Genomic DNA, 12000 nt, shown 5'->3' with positions numbered 1-12000 from the left:
GAGAGATGTTACTCTAGATTTCCCCTTGAAAGAAATCAGACCAGTCCTTCTGCATCTGTGCCAGGTTTCTGTGCACTAAATTCTACATCGGAAATCTGTTTGTCTTCCTTTGCCTCTACAAACATTCTTTATGTGATCAGGATGGTTTCAGCCACAGGGTCAGTATACTTCTGCTCCACAAACAATTTCCAGGAGATACCCTAGCTTAAGGACCAATCACGTTACACCTGCACTGTATCTCATCAATTACATTATCTCCAGTGATTTGATACAGGTAATTTGAAATCCTTCTGTTTGTAAATCTATCTTGAATTAAACATTCATGGAACCTATGCAGTGGACAAAAAGAAAAACAAAAAGATGTACTCTATCTCTAATGAAAGTTTAATGGAATCTGCTCAGGGCAGCCACATCGGCGTGGCCTGAGCTCTGGGCTGCTGGGGGCTACCATCAGCCTGTGCTCCAGGCAGCTCTCCTTCCCACACTCGGGCTGCTTTCCCCATCTGAACAGCCTCTCTCTTCCAAGTCCTAAAATTATCTAAATGGATCCAGAGATCTCAGTTCAGGAGCAAAATCCTTTAGAGCTGGATTTAAATGAAATTACCAGGAAACTTTTATTTCTTGACCAATGGAGGGGAGTCCTCAGGTAAGAATCACAGGTAAGATGTCATTGTCACACTTCTCTGACACAGGAATTCTCGGTGTTTAAGTAGTCAACTTTTATGCTTCCTCTTGATACGTTTTCGTTACACACTTACATTTAAAATGCCTCTCACATATCTATTTGTTGACAAAGACTTCCCTAGCAAGGCAGAGTCTGGCGAGGTGTGCGGATGTGAGGTTTAAACAGACTGAGTACTCTGCTTAATGTTTTCCCTTTCACTTATAGGTTGGGAAGTAGTCACACAACTCCTCAGGTAATTACTTCCTCAAAGTCAAAAATGGAGATGGGTTTGTAGCTCAGGTAATTACTTTCTCTCTAGTTGCTTCTTCGAACAATCACGTTAAACAGCATAATTTGCATTTACTCGATGCACATAATGTCGCACAGGTACTGGCATTTATTGGATGAAAATGTAAAGCTAGAAAACCCATGGAAGATTTTTATTCCTCATTAATTTCTCTCTCTACTTTTAAGAGCTACTTTTCGCCATTAAACACGCCATATTGCTATTGTTTTAGAAAAAAGGGATATTAGACTAGAAAGCCCCTACACTTGTCAGACAAAGGTTTGGGGTGACACCTGAATGTGATCCCTAAAGAAAAGTAGCTTTGAAATTAGTTAGCTTTATAGGCGTCTGAAAATTTGTTTGCTCTTGCTGTTTTAAAATAAGGGAGATAAAATTATATTTGGGTGTTGAAAGGGCATTTTTCAATCTCTCATACGAGGTAAAATGAAAGATGTTTGTAATCCATACAGCCCGAAAACCTAAGAAGGTAATGACTTTGAATTTCAGGATGCACTTCAATCACAAAACCAACGCAGCACTAAACGTTAAGGTGATATTTCCTGGCACTAATACATGTGATCAAGCAACTGAATTGTTAATATTAACTACAATACTAAGCACCCTCCTCCCCAGTAATGTGTGAGCAAAAGCCTTATTTTTTCTAAATGCCCTCTTAGTCACAGTCTAAATTAGAATCAGGAAGATAATGTTTCTACTTTAGTTCTGGAAATATTAAATTTTGATAGTTACCTTGGGGGAGATAGACCACTTAAAAGATAAGGCAATTTTTGAAAGGAAGAAGTAAACAAATGTCAAGTTCTGGTTTTACATAGGATGGGCAAGTCCACTGACGTAAATGTGGATTTTTTTCCATTTGGGTTAGAAAACTCGTTTCCTCCCATCAGCAGTCTGTGGCTCAGATGCTGTGTTCATGAGATAAGAAAGCATCCTCACCTCCAGGAATACAGAAAAACCAAGAAGGCAGCGTCCCATGCTACCCGTGGGGAAGCTGTTTTCATAATACTGTGTAGGAATGAGTAAACTGAAAGAGTTGATCTTAACTAACACACAAATGCCAAAGCATCAGTAAAAAAATGTAAAATTATATATTTTTGTAAAAGGTAGGATGAGTGGTCTACGTTTCACACTCCCTTGAGGGGAAATATGAATCGGAAAGAATTAACGGGGGTGGCCCAATTCTCTGACTGTCCAGTTAGTTAGATAACAAAGATAGCCTGGCCAAGACATGACTCATTTAACACTTATAAAATGTCATCCCAAAACAAGACATGGTGACATTTACATTTTATTTTTCTCTAAACATAATTTCAAGTCAAGGTCCTGATATCATTAACTATGTTTCCACAGTTACATCTCATCTTCCCAGTCCCATAAAATTTAGGAAAGGTCCCTTTGACACAGACATTTGGGCCTTTCCATCTCTTTTATTGCCGTTTATCACAGTTTTAGACATCTTTAAAGTGGCGTGTTTTCTGAACACTGAAGACTTTAAGTGAGGTCTACACTAGCTGTTTGCTTTACTTGGGGGTGACATTTCATATAGAATCACGATGACAGCCATATACCTGCTGAGGAAACTGGAGACAGACCCAGAATGTTTTGGTCCCAAGGACGAGGACAGTTGCCACCCAGTAGTGTCTGCTCTATTCCGAGACTCTCCGTCAACTCTTCAAAACTGCACGGTTTTCCTATCTCCCCAGCAATGGCCACAGTAAGTACAACTTGTCAATTAAACATAAAGTGAAATGGTATCGTCTCCCAGACAGCAAGACTGGGGAACCTGATCTCCAGTCCTGTGACAGTATTGCCGAACATGAGACTACAAATGGCTGTTGGGGGTGAAAGGCGTATATAATTAAAATGACTTATTTATGGTACCTGTGAAGGATACTGGTGCTAGCCGTCTTTTCCTCACAGACTCTATGTCTCTTTGCTCCCTCATCCTGACAGTTATGTTTGAGGGAGGGCAGGAGGTACATTCTAATGCTCTGTTACTTAGCATTCACTATGGCAGACCCTCTAAGTAGCAGATGGGTGAGTGCTGCAAATGTGTAAAAACAATGTAGGCAAGAGAGGGCCCTGTTCAGGAGTAGATAAGAGAGAGAGAGCAATTTGCTAGAACAAGGCATTGATCTCAGAAAGGAAACAGTTGGGGAGCTATCGAGTAATACATAGACGTTTAGAAGAACTTGACAAACCAGGTGTGATGGTATACATCTTTAACACCAGCACTTAAGAGGCAGAGGCAGGAGGATCTCTGGGAGTCTGAGGCCATAGTGAGTTCAGGACAGCCTGTACTATGTAGAGGGCGCCTGTCACAAAAGAGATAAATTAAAAACAAAAAAATTGACATTTGAGGCTCTAAGGTGATCTGGAAGCTTCTGGCCTCAGAGACCATTTTATTGAATTCAAATCTTGATCCTGGTGAGAGGGAAGATTAGAGCAGGAGCCTCCCACAGAGTGACAACAGGGTCACCCCCACTGAGCCAAACAAGCCAGGGTCAGAGGCAAAAAAATCACCAGGCTGTCCTCCAACAGGATCCTCTAAACCATAATGACACTTGGGCCTCCAAGACAATGTCTTTCACTCTCTCCATCCTCCAAATGTCTGTGCTACATTCCAGAACCTTAAGGCTTAAGGATGAGAGTCTGCAGTTCTTTCAAAGACATGTGCACCTGGATAGTTGCAAAGTCAATCAAAAACAGAACAAGTATCTTGACAAAGACCAGCAGCGTCTATTGTGTGGCCAGACCCACCACATATATGAAGCTGCATGTGTACTCTCAGGTGTCACATGAAAGCAATGGCCAGAAACTGAAACCCTTTCTGGAAATGCCACATAGAATTGTTGTATTAAGTCTTCAGTGGCTTCTTGGCATCAAGGCTGGGTGTGCTTTCTCGTAGGCAGATCTGACTCCCTCACAGCTTTTCTTTCTCTCCCTGGCTCACAGAAGAACAGGCAGGTAGCAAAGTTCTCATAAGGCTCAAGATACTATTCCACTGTTGGCTGTGAAGCCTGAAACAGAGTCTCAACTTGTGCCTTACATCTCCAGTTAGCCATTCCTCTAAGTAATGAACCCTAATGTGTAATCCTAGGAGTCCTATAGCCCTCAGAGGTTATGAAGCCTTTACATAGCTATAGTTCAGAAATTACAGCATATATAGCCTGCGCGTAACTAGTCCAAAATGTTTTTGAGCATTCATATGGCAAGAAGAAAGTTCCTGACCTCATGTTGCAGTCAAAAACTAGGCAAGCTAAATGTCAAACTAACTACCTTTTGTTCCTTTGTGTATTGGACATAAGAATTACATAAACTGTAACTGGTTTCATATTCATAATTGAGCCCTGTTCCCAAGGTATCTTCACACACACACACACACACACAGATACACATACACACAAGTGTGTAACACATAATATTCCAAATTCTGAAACCCTTAAAATCCCAAGCACTCTGGATATGGGTCAATCAGTTGCTATGTACATTTTACTTGATAAAATAATGTTCTTATATTTGTAAGAAATTTCTGTGCATTATCATTTTTAAATTTATATGTCTGAAAGGTAGATCACCTTTTATGTGCAAAGGAGAGAAAATTGTGATTCTATATTGATATTTGCCTGCAAATAAAGAGGTAAGTTTCACAAGGCTTCCTAGGCCACACAGGAGGTAGGGGATGAGCAAGGAGACTAACGGGGAGGAAGCCTTTTTACATTTTATACGCTGGCTTTTGAGCCACACAATGTACTGTCTATTTTTAAAAATACACACAAATTTTAAAAATAAAAAAACCACTCACAGATGTTTGAAAGCCTTGTGTTGGGGAGGCAGGAGAGGACACATCTGAAAGCTCCTCTAACCAGCAATCACAAACGAAGGCCAGGGGAGCGATTCCACCTTCCCCAAGGCGGCTCTCTCCCTTTGGAAAAGGCTGTAAAACAAAAGATTCAGACCAGTGCAGTGGAAATAGAGTTGATGGAGTGTTAAGGAAGTCCCAGAAGTAGAGAGAATTGATTTTTCTTTAAAAAATGAATTTGGACTTATTCCCATTATGTAGCCCAGATGCTAGTATGTCCCTGAATAACAGCAGCATTCATTAAACACGCCTTGGGACCTCACCACGGGGCCTTGGGATTCTGAATGTGCCTGTTCTAGGGAGGAGACTTGGAGGCTTGACCAGTTCTAATCAGCATTTCGACAGTGCAGCCACCTGGCAAATTGTCAGAGCCTCTGACTCTAAACCCTTACTGAGTGTCTTATGTGGCTCTGCAGCTCTTGATTCATGATGCCTTCTGACAGGGCGCAGGCTGTCTCTTTGTTGGGAATCCCCTCAGGAGATGGGAGTTGGGTACAGCAACCCTCCCACCAGCTCAATCCTCACCTCTCCGGTCTTTACTGTTGTCTTTTGTCTCAGACTAGAGCTTTTTTCCTGCTTGACTTCTCTGGCAGGCTTGGTAGATGGAATGGGCTAACAGAAGCCCCCCCCCCCCAGAACAGGGAAGGGTATGACCACTGGGCTCTTAGCCAGTCCTGTCCAATAGCCTTCCATCCCTTCAGTTCCAGATTCCCACCTGCTTCTACTTCCAGATCCTTCTCCCACACCCAGCCTGGAACACATTCTGGTAACCACTTATTAGCAACCAATAAACAACCCTCCCCCCATATAGCTGTAAAATCCCCGAGGAATATCATAAAAAAGTGATAGTAAGAGACAAATGTGGAATCTGCTACAGGGACAGCATGTGTGCTTTTTTGGTGTAAGGAGGCAGACTCTGGTACGCTAGCATGAGTCTAGCACATCGACAGGCCTCGGGGGAAGTTATTAATTCTCTATCTCTGCACATCACTCTGAGGCATCTTAGGACCCACTAGTGAGATCTGCTATGAACCTGTCTTCTGCCCAGGAACTTGAACTATTGGGTTTCTATAAACAGGGCACCCCCTACTAATAGGAAAACCTTTACCCTGGCTTCTTTAGGGTTTGAGCAATGGGGATGCCTAAGATGAGACTGGTGGGAAGATGAGACTGGTGGGAAGGAAAAACAGTCAGTTATCTCCTTCTCTACTCTGGTAGGCCAGGGGAATAGACCACCAAGGGACTGACTGTACACAGCCACTCCTCTTCAAACCCTTTCACCTCTCTGCTTAATGATGAAAAGCTGGAACATGGCAGCAGTCTCTAGTTATAATTCTTAACACTGTTCAACTTCTATTTTACTTCTTTGGTGACTCATGACAAGTGATTTTGCTTGTCACTGGCAGAAGTGGTATAAAATGTCCTTTCAATACAAGCATGTATTAAATTACAAAAAGTAGCCTAATCTAGTGAAAATATTAACTTATCAGTGATTTTCACACAAAACAAAAGAAAACATAAAGATGGAAAGTATAGAATCAAAATGGGGAACATATTAGAGGAATGGGGTATAGCAACCCATTGTTTCTGTAAGCTTGGTGACAACAAGTGCCTCCTTTCTCTGCCTTCAGTCCCACAATATAGATGAAAGGAAGACACTGAGCATCTTAGCTTCTTTTATTAAGTCTGGTTCATAATATCAGAGGGTTTCATTCTATCTTAGTAGGGACATCATGACAAAGAAAAACAGTCAAGAAGCAAGGACCATGATAAAACTCAAGGGGAAAGTCCCTCATAGATCTCAGTGTATTCAGAAGTATCCAGGAAAACATCCAAGATTCTTGGTGAATATCATTGAATCACTTACTATTGTACTAAGGACAGAATTAGGGGGTCCTGACTGTTTAATCTCTTCCCTTAGATCAAGAGAGAAAAATCTCAAAGATTGGAGAAATAGGCATCTCAGAGTCTTGGATGTTGGGGCAAGAGGCACAAGATCAGAGTGGTAACATGTGTTGGAGCTGGTTGACAGTGGAAATGAGACACGGAGACAACAAAGCACACTAAATTCTCAGGGCAGTGTCCTAAGAGAACCAGATGTGAGAGTTCTGCCTAGCACTTTATGCAATGACATCTGGAACTCAAGTCTGAGGCAAATCTGAACATAGATGAGAATAAAGCTGGATGCTTTCGCAGAAAAGGACCTGTCCAGGTACTGTCTCCAGCTGAATTCTTTACTTTATCATGCTTTTCACCCTGTTTTTTAGATGTTACAAAAAAGCATCTTTGGAAATATGAACCAAGTCCTCGGTGGTGACTGGAGGAAGGCACATTTCAAGTTTCACGATCCCTTCTCTGACCTGGCTTTTGCTTTACAAGTTGAAAAGGTGACAGTAGGTTCAGTCATTTCCAGTTCCATGATCATCCATGCTGATCTGTGTTTCCTAGTGGATGTATATGTCAATCAAATGTAGAGATGCATGTGTAACTATAAATGATAAAGGACTTTGTAAAATTACCAAATATTATTTAGACTCCAACAAAGTCCACATGCCTTAGTCCTCCAACCCATCTTAGTTCTTGTTGTGTGGCTTCTCTACAAGTTTCAAGCCCCCATAATGATTCCCAAGGCAGAAGGAAATCCACACACTCTTTCTGGCTTGTTTAGAATATCATTCATGCCAGATATCACTAGTCACACCTAAATTTTAGGAGCTAGCCAACTGGTTTCCCGTATCCTTACAATGTAAAAGTGTGGCACTCAGCAGGACACAGTGGTGGCAGAGGGAGAGGACCTTGATTCCCCAGGCACTAGGCTGAGAGCACCACAGAAAGCTAGTCATTGTGGAGTCTAGCTTGGTGATGGCACCTAGCCACAGCCCTCAGAGAAGGTAACATAGAAGAGTAGGGTCCCTTTGCTAAGTCCCAGAAGACACCAAGAAGGGAAGGCTTCAGAGAAGCACAGAAAACAGCATTCAGTTTTAAGATCTACTTCCAGTGCTGCTGACCCTGAGGTTCCACTGGAATGCAAAGTTCAGCTCCAGCCTTCCTGCCCCACTGTTCTTTTTACCACTCAGGGAGGTGCCCAGAGCATCCAGATGGCCGTACAAGGATCTATAATCAAATACTTACTGTTTACAAGAGAGGGGAAAGACTGTAGCCTTCACAGGTAAGTGGACTGTGATTAGCACCTAAAAAAGTGGCCTAAGGACCTAGAACCTTTATATGCTAAACAGTCATAATGAAATTCCCAGGTTCCTTCAGGAAGGATTTTTGTCTCTTAAGACAGAAATGGCTCTGGTTCTCCCAGAGTGCTGGGTTACACTGAGGAGGGCTCTCCTGATGTCACATTCAATGCTCGCATGCAGAATGAAGTTGGTAGACTCCATGTTCTACTGCAGACCACCTGATGAGTCAAGTGGAAATACCAGCTCCCAGGCATGCTCATTTTTCCACATTCTATCAGAAGGTCCAACCTAACATCTCTAAGGAGACACAAACAGTGATGAAAAATCTGTGCTGGCATAGGACAATGTATTATACTTACCTTTCTGTTAAAGAATCAACTTAAACATTATTTGATTTATTCTTAGAAACTAACAAGCCTCTACCATGATACCTACATTAGATAGCTAAAAAAATAAAAATAAAAATTAGTAGTAGGCATATATCTCCAGCAAGATAAGTTATCACTCCAAACAGGAGATAACGGTATAATATAGTCTATGATCTTAAATAGCTATGTTCAGCAGCAGAAGAGCCTAGGGTGTAAATTCCTTATGCAAGTAATTTATTCAGGGAGTGCCTTCTGGAGACATCTGGAAGAGGGTGAGGGAGCAGGGAAATGAGGGAGATGCACATAAGGAGGATGGTGGTCTCCAGGCATGTCAGAGAGAGTCTAGGGGGAACCAGGGAACGTGCTTTGCTCTTTAGTCTGCCCACCTTCAATTAAGAAGCAGGATTTCTGTACCTCCCATGCCAGCCAGTCATTGGCTATGGGCCATCCAAAGACAAAGTACATCATTCGTAGTCATTTCTGGGCAAAGTGATTCAACTTAAGTATAATACATTAGAAAATTTGAAAAGCTGAAGTCACAGGGAGCAGGACCCAAAGTAGACATACCCTCCATGTGAGTATAAGAGATTCAAAACAAAGGCCATGCGCATAAGCACACAGCCTAACACATGGCCTGGGCTAGCAGACGGTACTGAGTAAATATAAACACATCTCTGCTATGGGATCCCTGCTCCATGTAGCCTTCCCGAACCTTCTTTATTACAACTGTCATTCTCTCGTTTTGTCTGTGCTGGAGCTTTGCAGTTCTTCTGTCCCATCAAAATGCTAGACAGACTATACAAACAACTGGTAGCCTCTGCAGGTGTTTCTTTGTGAAAAGCACATGTTATATTTTGAGAAAATAAGCAGAGGGAAGATTGCTCCCACTTTCCAGAAAAGTTGGAGGCCCTCGGGCACTGGGTTCAGTGTGACAGGAAAGAGCAGAGACACAGGACCCAAACGGCCCGAGTGTGGGCCAAAGATCTTCCGTCTTAAAGGTGAGAATCCAGAGCAAATACTCAGCCTCTCTGTATCTCACCTTCCCTTCACCTCCAAAATGAGAACAAACCTTGTATTGCCATAGAGCAAGCCTGTGGATTACATGAGGCGATATGTGCACAGCACTGACTGCTGTGAGTGGTGCCGAAGGGAGAGCCTAAACTTCCTCTTTAAGGTGTGGCCAGGTGGAAAGGGAGGTTGCAAAAACTGAAGGTATGTGTGTGTCTGAGAGAGTGGAGTGTGCAGTGGGCACTTGGGGTTTTATCTGGGAAGAAGTTTTACCAAATGAACATCTGCGAGACCGAACTGCAGGGTTTTTTTTTTCCAATTGTACTTGAAAAAAATGACTGTGGCAACAAGTTCAGGGTGACCCATTTTGGAGTTCAGAGACAGAGGACAAGGGTGTGCATAGGACAAGATAAGTTGGTGTTGCTCAGGAGAAGAATACGCTGCTGTGAGGATGGTAGTTACAATCCAAGCAGAAAGATCAGACTGCCCTGCAATACCCTCGAGTGGGAGCTGAGAGGGAAGCCAGTAGGCTATTGCCCACACTCAGAAGAGGATGTAAACATCAGAAGTGTTCACTCCCTCACCGCCTACTTTGCAGCTTATGTAACCTGAGCCAGCGTGAGCAGGAGCAAGCCCTAGCTGCAGTGCTGGCTGGCATCCTATGGGCTGCAGGAGCAGCTCAGAAAGCCATTGTCTGTTGGCTTTCCTCTATAAAAGATATCCATAGCACTGGCACTCTTGACTACTCCAGCGACAATTTCATTGAGAGGGTAAGTGCGCTCCAGCCATTGTGTTATCAGCTTGAGTATGCTCATGGTCATGGAAGCACAGCCCCCAGTGATGACCTGAATTAGCCAGAGGCCCCTTCTTCAGAGGAGGCAAGCACCAAGGGCTTTAAGGGATTGGAGCAGTGGAAATGGTGAATTTCTCCTAAAGTTCCCTTTAAGCAAGAATGTACTGCATTTAGTTAGGCTGGTGGGCTTCAGTGTATCCTAGTGATAACATGTGCTGCTAAGCCTTGGGTTTGATACACTCCACCAAAAAAAGAAAAAAAAAATCCACATCTCCAAATATCATTAACTGTATTCCTCTACCTGTGGTCATAAAGATAGCTAAACTCTATCAGGGGGAAATCTTTGTATGGTTTTGATATTTGAGATATCACAGTGACTTAAAATTGAGGGATATCATAGGGATGCTGTCACCGCCCAGCTTTACCAGGTGTGTTTTATGTGGCCTTGCACTGGATGTCAGTTTTTAGCAATGTGATTTCGTAATGAAACAAAACCTCCCTTTAGGTAATAACCGTGAAATGATCTCTCTTCGAGGTGCCTTTCATCTTCCTCTGCATTTTTATCTTCAATTCCCCATCTATAGCTCCAGCTGTTCGAATTCTCAGAGAAAGAAGCCACTGAGAAATTCGTCTATGATCATTTACAATGTGTAAGTGTCTAAATGTTGAGATAATTCCTTTATGTGGAACTGATCTTACGGAGATCTTCATTCTTTTATAAAGCATATTTCTAATGGTTCTTGTTAAGAAAACCAGGTCATTTTTTGAAGGCGGAGGAAGGGCAGAATAAGAGACAGAGGAGCCTGCCTCTCCCTCCTCACAGCCTAGAAAGAGGCCAGATCACATAGACACCATTCATGGACGCTTCCTTTTCTTTAGCTAATCATTCCCGGAGAATAGCACCTTTCAGGTCTTTTACCAGGATTTCTTTTGAGGGAAGAAAAATGTTAAAGCTTGAGGGCTTACCTTATCTAATGAACAACAAACAGAAATGGAGGGAAACTAAGCTATCTGCAAGACAGACAGGTCACACTGACTTCAAATGACTTAGGGCCTTGCAAAGGTTCACTCCCTTCACCTTCCACACAGTATGCTTCTTCTTCTCTGCCCCGGGGAATGAGGGAACAGAGGAGTGGATAATAGCGGTAGAGGAGTAGAGGGGGTTCTTGTTTGTTAAGAGTCTGATTTCTATTGAGGAAAGGAAAATGAACCACGATCTTCTGAAGAATTAGAATTGTCCAGCTTAAGTAGAGGATAATGAACAGGGTAACCATGAAGCCATGAGCTGCAGGGTACATGGGCAGAAGTGTGATTTATAAAACTCACCACAAAGTCGACAAAGGTGGAGAACTTAATGCATGGGTACTTAACACACACACACACACACACACACACACACACACACACACAGACACTTAGATGATCCTGGTTAAACTAAAGTAGGAGGTTTAAAGGACTACATAGGGTTTGGGTCAGAGGATTTACACTGAGGCCACAAACACGTTTCCCAGTCAAAAACTAAGAATAAGGCAGGCCTGAATAGAAAATACTTGAGCCTATGAAGGCTATGCATTGCTGGTGGATAGGCATAAGAGCCACCCGAGTCAAGCCAACCCAAGCTGGCCATCACTGAAACCACACTAAGGAGGAACAGGCAGCCTTTCTTCAGTGATAGGGAGCATCTCCTCAGGTAAGGCTGCATGTTGTAATCAACAGACCTTAACCAAATCCTACTTACTACCAATTACAGAGACTTCAGCATAGAGATTTGGGGGCTACTCGTGGGCAGGAGGACCACAGTTGTCAGTTGAAC

The 12000-nt window shown here is 42.8% G+C and overlaps 1 protein-coding gene across 1 annotated transcript in view; it reads left to right on the top strand.

Annotated features, from left to right (window-relative positions):
• The first annotated feature begins 542 nt into the window (after nt 1-542).
• Mindy4b (MINDY family member 4B) overlaps nt 543-12000 on the top strand; it is a 28639-nt gene continuing 17181 nt past the window's right edge. Inside the window, exons 1-7 of the mRNA XM_028763674.1 lie at nt 543-649; nt 884-917; nt 2515-2682; nt 7098-7217; nt 7908-7999; nt 9993-10164; nt 10772-10837. Of these exons, the coding sequence (XP_028619507.1) occupies nt 543-649; nt 884-917; nt 2515-2682; nt 7098-7217; nt 7908-7999; nt 9993-10164; nt 10772-10837 (759 nt within the window). The remainder of the gene's footprint in view (nt 650-883; nt 918-2514; nt 2683-7097; nt 7218-7907; nt 8000-9992; nt 10165-10771; nt 10838-12000) is intronic.

The sequence above is a fragment of the Grammomys surdaster genome, unplaced genomic scaffold (genome assembly GCF_004785775.1).
Source record: "Grammomys surdaster isolate TR1022 unplaced genomic scaffold, NIH_TR_1.0 139, whole genome shotgun sequence".
NCBI classification, from domain to species: domain Eukaryota; kingdom Metazoa; phylum Chordata; class Mammalia; order Rodentia; family Muridae; genus Grammomys; species Grammomys surdaster.
The sequence above is the reverse complement of the archived record's forward strand: the minus strand, read 5'-3'. Positions and strand labels throughout refer to the sequence as shown.